At 38.4% G+C, this 8835-nt stretch overlaps 1 protein-coding gene across 3 annotated transcripts; it reads right to left on the bottom strand.

Annotated features, from left to right (window-relative positions):
* Window positions 1-234: 234 nt before the first annotated feature.
* ABF2 (abscisic acid responsive elements-binding factor 2) lies at window positions 235-3386 on the bottom strand. Of its 3 annotated transcripts, none has more exons than XM_078588234.1 (5): window positions 3228-3386; window positions 1617-2713; window positions 1336-1407; window positions 857-886; window positions 235-592 (listed from the first exon to the last, which is right to left on the bottom strand). In XM_078588234.1, the coding sequence occupies exons 2-5, from the start codon at window positions 2607-2609 to the stop codon at window positions 512-514; spliced, it is 1176 nt and encodes a 391-aa protein (XP_078444360.1). In that variant the 5' UTR covers window positions 2610-2713; window positions 3228-3386; the 3' UTR covers window positions 235-511. The 3 variants fall into 3 exon arrangements, with proteins under 3 accessions (XP_078444360.1, XP_078444358.1, XP_078444359.1); XM_078588232.1 differs by having other exon boundaries at window positions 235-598; window positions 3228-3385; XM_078588233.1 differs by lacking the exon at window positions 3228-3386 and having other exon boundaries at window positions 235-598; window positions 1617-3216.
* Between the last annotated feature and the right edge of the window lie 5449 nt (window positions 3387-8835).

Genomic DNA, 8835 nt, shown 5'->3' with positions numbered 1-8835 from the left:
GTCTAAATAAACTTTTACACTAAAAATCCAAAAATGATTTTTTTATGACTGATAAAAATAAAGAAACCTGAGTCAATCCATGGAATAACCCAAGAAAAAGGGGAATACATCACCTTCACAAAAAAATGCATCGACTTTACCGCCTATCAATAATTCAGATTAGAATGGAAAAATGGATTATAAACTGAATATTTTGATCAAATGATTCTAATGTAATCATTGACTTCATCAATCTGAAATCCAAAATCTCAAATCAACCGCATGAGATCAGTTCTGATTCAAGAACAGATAAGTCTGGCCTACAGAAAAGGCTAAACTTTGGTGCCTGCTTGGGTTTGGCCTTCTTCAGTTTGCAGATAGTTCGAGCTCAATGATTAAGGCAGATAACTCTTCAGCACGAGAATATCGCCATCAAACAGAGTAGAAATTGGGGAAATAGGATTAGACATCGCCCTTTCTATGTCCAATTTACACCAAGAATATACAGATCGCCATCAACTGCCCAAAACAATTAACTTCGCTCAACCATCGGCCAAGAAGTAGTTCTTCTCAAGCAAGGTTTCTTAGGTTGATGTTGCCGATCAGCTTTCTTCTGTTCCTAATCCAATAAAGTAAAAGTTTTATTGGTATGAAAGAAAATTGAAGAAAGAAAAAACAAAATTAAAATTTGGTAATCTTTCAAAAACATTAATTTGGTAACCTTAAAATTATTACATCTAACAGGGTGAGACTGGAGAACTCGATTAATAAAAATAATTTTCGTAAGGTAAACCAACAGAAATCTGTAGTAAAGTGCATGGATACAAAAAAATTTCTCCAGTTAATTTTCTTAAGAGGATGAGTGGTTGATACGCACCTGTTTTTTCTGCATTTCCAGGATCTCAACCTGTCCGCGGGAAACATTGGTTAGAATTGGTTTTCTTCAATTGAATGTATCTTCATATCCATTTGATATAATAAAAACTTCAGTTTTGACTTTTTCTTAGAAACTCAAATATACACAAAATCAAAAAAAATCAGTTATCTTGAAACATTAACTTCAACGGCCCACATTTTTTTTTTAAATTGAACTGTTTTGATCTATCTTGGAATACTCGTTATATGAGACATAAACCAATCTCTTGACCTTCACATGAATTAAGATTTTTTAAGGGTCAAAATTCAGAAGGCACAAAAATATGAAAATTTTCAATTAAAAACTAGTCAGACTCATTATTTAATCAATCGATCGCAACGGTGGCAAAACAACAACAATTTTTCAAAGGAACCAGAGTCTCAAAAAAGTCCATTCACCGGATCTTACAGCAAATAACTCGAAATTTGTCATGAAAGTACCTGCTTTTTAAGCAATTCTTCATTTTGTTTCTTCAGTTTAGCTATTTCAGCCTCCAGCTCAAGGGTGTAGGCCTGGAAAAAAAAAGAAAAACATAATGACAAAATCCATAAATACCAACAACTGAAACTGAAGCAAATTCCATTCCAACACCAGAAAATTTTAAATATTCTCTTCTACTACGGATAATTAAAAAATCCGGCATATGAGGTCTGCTGCAGCATAAAACGTGTATTTATACTTCAAATTTGAAAAAAAAAGATATAGTTACAATAAGGATCACCTGCTTCCGGGCGCGCGACCTGGCAGCAGACTCCCTGTTCTTGATCATCCGCCTCTGTCTGCGCTCCACGACTTTCTCAACAATTCCATTGCCTCTCCGTCTCAGTCCTCTGTCCATCAACGTGGGAGACGGCGACAAACCCAACAAGTTTCCATCAGAATTTCCCATCCCATCTGAAGGCACATTACTACCAGGGGAATCATCAACTGTTCTTCCCAAATCAGACATTCCCAGAATCAACCCATTGCTGACCGTCGATTCATTATTCCCCATAATTCCTCCAGTTCTTAGCCCTGGCCAGCCCACCAGATCACCTGTGTTGCTCAGTGGCCCTCTCCCCGAATACTGGGACATCGCTCCGCCCGCGCTCGGCCCGATAACAGCAATTGAAGAGCTAGTTCCCACCTGGTTGCCTCCCAGGGAAGAATTACCGAACCCGAGGGCGAGCCCGCTGTTAGCATCAAAGCCTGAACTCGAAGCATTTCCGAAGAACGCATTGCCCTCGGCCATCCTCGTACTACCTGAGTGGATCACCGGCTTGGGCTCAGCGACGGGTTCCTCCCACGTCACGCCAGCTTTAAGCAGGAATTCTTCGAGGGTTATCTCGCCGAGTGTCGGCTGCCGCTGCCCGGCCGACACGGGCGGCCCAGCTGAATTCTGGACGACGAGGCTGCCGCCGTCCTTGAACATGTCTCTCCAGACCTCGTCTACCGTCTTTCGGCTCATTGTTTCGGGTAATGTCAACGATCCTTGCCTTTGGAGATTCTGAATTGTGGACACAACTTCGTTGGCAGCCGTCTGATTCTCTTCAACGCTCCAAACGCTCTTCAAGAACTCATCCATGTTCATAGAACCAAAGTCCTTGCCTCTACTCCCAAGTGAATTTTGAAATTCTTCAAAGGTCAGAGCATAGACTGAAGATTGCCTGGCCAGTGCTGGAGTCCCTGCTGTCGGATGATCCTTGCCGTCTGATCCCATAGATTTGGAGTTCATGATGAAAATTTTTCCTAATTTATATTCCTATTGAGTTCCTGATTCAACCTTGTTCTAGTAAGCTATCTATTTTCATCTTCACTCCCCAGCCCCTTGTTGTTTCCCTGGTTCAGATCACAATAGAAGAAAAGGAAAAAATGGGCAAACGGAGAATTAGAACAACAAAAAATATTCTGTTTCAATCACAGCAAGTACCATCAAAGAACAAGAACAACAAAAAAATTAATCTGCACCGCAAAATCAGCAAGAACCCTAATTTATTAAAACAAAACCCAATTCGCAGAACAACCGATTTCCCACCATATCCGAAGATTCCAACAAAAAGAAAACATGAAATTTAAAATTCATCCCAAAGATAACAGAATTCCCCCCACTCTCGACCGCGATTCGACCTCTCCTTCACCCCCATTTCCGGAGAAAAAAAAGGGGGGTAAATTCTCTGCTTCCGCCATGAAGATCTCGTCTTCCTAAATGACCCAGAAAGCTCCAGATCCCAAGACTCATCCTCCTTTCGCCGCGATCCCCATTCCCCCAACGCGACGAACATCCCCAGGAGAAATTAAACTAAAAATAACTACATGGGTCGATGGATAGAGCAAGTGGGCGAGTGAAAAGTACCAGTCTTTTGCCGTTTGCAGCTGCCGCTCGTCGCTGCAGGGACAAGTGTCGATCTCCGCAGCCTCGGCTGGTCGTGGGTTAACGAAGGAGATCAGCCTTCTCTCTCTCTTTTTCTTGACCCTCGCATCACATCACATCTAAAGTCGGTGGGAAGACCAGTTCTTGGCCCAATACGCCCAAGATCTCACCTTGAACTTAGCCCAACCTATATATATGAAGGAGAATCAGCCTTTTTATATCATAATTTCTAATACTGCATCATTCATCTGATCATCATGGCAGAAATCAGACCCATTGCATTGCATTTAAACTTTATGCTTTTTTTTCTGTTCAATTATCCCATTACATTTAAATTTTATGTCTTGTTTTCTGTTCGATTTTGATTTTGTTCAGTTATGATTTTCTTATTCAGTTACGTTTTGGTCGATTCTATTTTTGGTCGATTATGATTTTTTACAATTATATGTTTTTTTCTCAAGTATGATTTTTACGTTGAATTATATGTTCAATTTTTATTTTTTTCAGTTATGATTTTTATGTTCAATTATGTTGTTTTTTTCCAATTATGACTTTCTTATTCAATCATGTTTTTGTTGGATTCTATTTTTGCTCGATTATGATTTTTTACAATTATATGTTTTTTCTCAATTATGACTTTTACCTTCAATTTTTATTTTTGTTCAGTTATGATCTTTACGTTCAATTATGTTGTTTTTTTCAATTATGATTTTCTTATTCAATTATGTTTTTGTTCGATGCTATTTTTGCTCGATTATGATTTTTCACAGTTATATGTTTTTGCTCAATTATGACTTTTACCTTCAATTGTAATTTTACCAGTTATGATTTTTACGTTCAATTCTATTGTTTTTTTTCAATTACGATTTCCTTATTCAATTATGTTTTTGTTCGACGCTATTTTTGCTCGATTATGATTTTTTACAGTTATATGTTTTTGCTCAATTATGATTTTTACGTTCAATTGTTATTTTTTTCAGTTATGATTTTTTAGGTTCAATTGTTATTTTTTTCAGTTATGATTTTTACGTTCAATTATGTTGTTTTTTTTCAATTACGATTTCCTTATTCAATTATGTTTTTGTTCGATGCTATTTTTGCTCGATTATATTTTTTACAATTTTATGTTTTTTCTCAATTATGATTTTTACGTCCAATTGCTATTTTTTTCAGTTATGGTTTTTACGTTCAACTATGTTGTTTTTTTTCCATTACGATTTTCTTATTCAGTTATATTTTTGTTCGATTCTATTTTTGCTCGATTATGATTTTTTACAATTATATATTTTTTCTCAATTATGATTTTTACGTTCAATTGTTATTTTTTCAGTTATGATTTTTACGTTCAATTATGTTGTTTTTTTTCAATTACGATTTTCTTATTCAATTATGTTTTTGTTCGATGCTATTTTTGCTCGATTATGATTTTTTTGTTCATTTTACAACTATATGTTTTTTCTCAATTATGACTTTTACCTTCAATTGTTATTTTTGTTCAGTTATGATCTTTACGTTCAATTATGTTGTTTTTTTCAATTATGATTTTCTTATTCAATTATGAATGAAGGAGAATCGGCCTTTTTATATCATAATTTATAATACTGCATCATTCATCTGATAATCATGGCATAAATCAGACCCATTGCATTGCATTTAAACTTTATGCTTTTTTTCTGTTCAATTATTCCATTACATTTAAATTTTATGTCTTTTTTCTGTTCGATTATGTTGTTTTTGTTAAGTTATAGTTTTCTTATTCAGTTATGTTTCGGTCGATTCTATTTTTGCTCGATTATGATTTTTTACAATTATATGTTTCTTTCTCAAGTATGATTTTTACGTTCAATTGTTACTTTTTTCATTTATGATTTTTATGTTCAATTATGTTGTTTTTTTTCAATTATGATTTTCTTATTCAATTATGTTTTTCTTCGATTCTATTTTTGCTCGATTATGATTTTTTACAATTACATGTTTTTGCTCAATTATGATTTTTACGTCCAATTGTTATTTTTCTCAGTTATGATTTTTATGTTCAATTGTGTTTTTTTGTTCAAGTATAATTTTTTGTTTTATTGATTCAATTATGATTTTTTTTGTTTTTGTTCGATTGTGATTTTTTTCTTGTTTGTTGCTCAATTATGATTTTTGTTTTTTTAGCATGTTAGGGCATTAAATGAAATTTTATCGTACGTTCTGTTTATTGTGTTGGGTTGATGTTTGACTTGTATGCGTTATGAATAATTGCCATAATTATTATGGAGATTCTGGTTGAATTCATAATAGCATTATTCATCTGTTAATCATGACATTATACAGTCCCATTGTGCTTCAACTACATTGAATCTTTTTTGTTCTATCGTGTCTTTTGTTCAATTATGTTTGCTTGAATTATGGTTTTTTGTCAATAATGATTTTTTTCTCAATTAAGGTTTTTTGTCAATTATGATTATACGTTCATTTGTGTTTTTTTAACTTTTATTTGTTATTATTTTTTAAATTATGATTTTTTCTTTATCCAATTATGATTTTTTTGTTTTTTGCTCAATTATCTTATTGTTTTTTTGTTGAGCATGTTAGTGCACTAAATGAAATTGTGTACTAAGTTGTATCTATTGTATTGGATTCATGTTTGATTCACCTGTGGAATGAATAATTGCCATAATTGTTATGTAGATTCTGGTTGAATTCTTAGTAGCATTTATGATTTGGAGATCAAATCTTGGTGAGTTGGAGGCAAGGTGACTGGACAAGAGCCAGTTCTAAGATTACCAAGAGGAACAATTGAACCTTTTTGTTTGACTTTACATATTATTTAACTCGGTATATATCACCTATCAGTGACATAAATGTTTGTAATTTTTTATGAAGACCATCTTTGAGTTTGTGCTGATTAGTGTTCAGAGATCAGCGTAAATCAGACAAGGTTAGAGGCAGATTCAATAAAGTGACGTTGAAAAGAGCTTGTCCAAAGAGCAAGGTAGAGAGAGAGAGTGTGTGTGTGTGTGGAAATGAGAGAGGTAGAGAGAGAGTGTCTGTGTGAAAGAACAAAGTGGATATATAGAGAGAGTTTGTGTGTGTGTGAAAGAGAGCAGGGTGGATAGAGAGAGGTTAGGAGAGAGAGTTTGTGTGTATGTATGAAAGAGAGTCAGATGGATTGGGAGAGAGAGTGTGCGCGTGTGAAAGAGAATGAGGTGCACAGAGAGAAAGAGCGAGCAAGAGTGAGAGAGAGCGAGGTGGATAGAGAACGAGTGTGTGTGAAAGAGAGCAAAGTGGAGAGAGAGAGAGAGTGTGTGTGTGTGTGCATACATGTGTATGAAAGAGATCGAAATGGTTAGACAGAGAGAGCATCTGTGTGTTTGAAAGAGAACAAGGTGGATATATATACATAGAGAGAGAGAGAGAGAGTTGTGTGAGTGTGTAAGAGAGCAATGTGTATAGACAGAGAGAGAGAGAGAGAATCTGTGTGTGAGAAAGAGAGATTGGTGGATAGAGAGAGAGACAGCTTTGAGTGTGTGTGTGTAAAAGAGAACGAGGTGGATAGAGAGAGAGAGAGAGCAAGTGTGTGTGTGTGCGAAAGAGAATGAAATGGATAGAGATAGAGAGAGAGTGTGAACTTGCTTGTGAAAGAGAGTAAGGTGGACAGACAGATAGTGGGAAGAGAGCTAGGTAGAGAGAGAGAGAATGAGAGGGGAAGAGAGCAAGGTGGAGAGAGAGAGTGGGGAAGAGAGCAAGGTGAATAGAGAGAGAGGGGGGAAGAGAGCAAGATGGATAGAGAGATAGAGAGTGGGGAAGAGAGCAAGGTGAATAGAGAGAGAGGGGGGAAGAGAGCAAGATGGATAGAGAGATAGAGAGTGGGGAAGAGAGCAAGGTGAATAGAGAGAGAGGGGGGAAGAGAGCAAGGTGGATAGAGAGAGAGAGAGTGGGGAAGAGAGCAAGGTGGATAGAGAGAGAGAGAGTGTGGGGAAGAGAGCAAGGTGGATAGAGAGAGAGAGTGGGGAAGAAAGCAAGGTGGAGAGAGAGAGAGAGGATGGGGAAGAGAGCAAGGTGAATAAAGAGAGAGAGAGAGGAAGAGAGCCAGGTGAATAGAGAGAGTGTGGGGAAGAGAGCAAGATGAATATAGAGAGGGAGAGGGGAAGAGAGCAAGGTGGATAGAGATATATATATATATATATATATATATATATATATATATATATATATATATATATATATATATATATATATATATGTATCGAGAGAGAGAGAGAGAGTGGGGAAGAAAGCAAGGTGGATAGAGAGAGAGAGGATGGGGAAGAGAGAAAGTGAATAAAGAGAGAGAGAGAGAGAGGAAGAGAGCCAGGTGAATAGAGAGAGTGTGGGGAAGAGAGCAATGTGAATATAGAGAGGGAGAGGGGAAGAGAGCAAGGTGGATAGATAGAGAGAGAGAGAGAGTGGGGAAGAAAGCAATGTGGATAGAGAGAGAGAGAGAATGGGGAAGAGAGCAAGGTGAATAGAGAGAGACAGAGAGTGGGGAAGAGAGCAAGGCGAATAGAGAAAGACAGAGGGGAAGAGAGCAAGGTATATAGAGAGAGGGGGAAAGAGAGCAAGGTGAATAGAGAGAGATAGTTGGAGAGAGAGGTGGCCACATAGAGAGAGAGATCTCAAGTGTAAAAGGACTAGTGATAGATATAGAGAGGGAAAGATGGAGAGATGGGGTCATGCGACCAGGCGGGATACAAGAGGCAGCGGTGGCAATGACGAAATGCAGAGAAACGACGCTACATTGCAGGGACACTGACGAGACGGTTCTTTTGTCCCAGGACGAACAAATAGTCCAGTCAGCGAGGTTGGACAGAAATCGTGACGGAAAATCGTGACGGAAAATCGTGACGAAAAATCGTGACGGGATGGTTTTAGTCCACTCGAACGATAAAACCATCCTGTCTGGAGGTCTCGGATGAAAAAACCGTGCTGTCCGCATCCCCGCACTGATTCTGGATGTCAGACAGGACGATCTTAGTCCACTTGAACAATAAAACCGTCAGGTTCACAGGTCTCGGACGAAAAACTGTGCCGTCTACGTTCCCGCACTGATTCCAGGCGTCGGACGGGACGATCTTAGTCCACTTGAACGATAAAACTGTCCCGTCCGGAGGTCTCGGACGAAAAACCGTGCCGTCCGCGTCCCCGCACTGATTCCGGACGTCGGACGGGACGATCTTAGTCCACTCGAACGATAAAACCGTCCCATCCAGAGGTCTCAGACAAAAAACCGTGCCGTCTGCGTCCCTGAACTGGTTCCGGACGTCGGACGGGATGATCTTAGTCTACTCGAATGATAAAACCGTCCCGTCCGGAGGTCTCGGACGAAAAACCGTGCCGTCCGCGTCCCCGCACTGATTCCGGATGTCGGATGGGACGATTTTAGTCTACTCGACAGATAAAACCGTCCGGACGAAAAGCCGTGCCGTCCGCGTCCCCGCACTGATTCCGGACGTCCGACCGGAAGATTTTAGTCCACTCAACCAAAAAAACCGTGCCGTCCGTGTCCCTGCACTGATTCTGGACGTCGGACGGAACGATCTTCGTCCCGTCCCGTCCCATCCAT

The sequence above is a fragment of the Wolffia australiana genome, chromosome 16 (genome assembly GCF_029677425.1).
Source record: "Wolffia australiana isolate 7733 chromosome 16, ASM2967742v1".
Taxonomy (NCBI): domain Eukaryota; kingdom Viridiplantae; phylum Streptophyta; class Magnoliopsida; order Alismatales; family Araceae; genus Wolffia; species Wolffia australiana.
This window is presented reverse-complemented; position numbering and strand designations above follow the sequence as displayed.

Excerpts from the sequence above, each read along its gene's own strand:
- ABF2 (XM_078588232.1), bottom strand. The coding sequence starts at position 2,609 with ATGAACTCCAAATCTATGGGATCAGACGGCAAGGATCATCCGACAGCA. Across the intron at positions 887-1,335 it reads AAGAATTGCTTAAAAAGCAG|GTTGAGATCCTGGAAATGCA; the intron begins GTACTTTCATGA and ends TCCCGCGGACAG. Across the intron at positions 599-856 it reads TGGAAATGCAGAAAAAACAG|GAACAGAAGAAAGCTGATCG; the intron begins GTGCGTATCAAC and ends TTATTGGATTAG.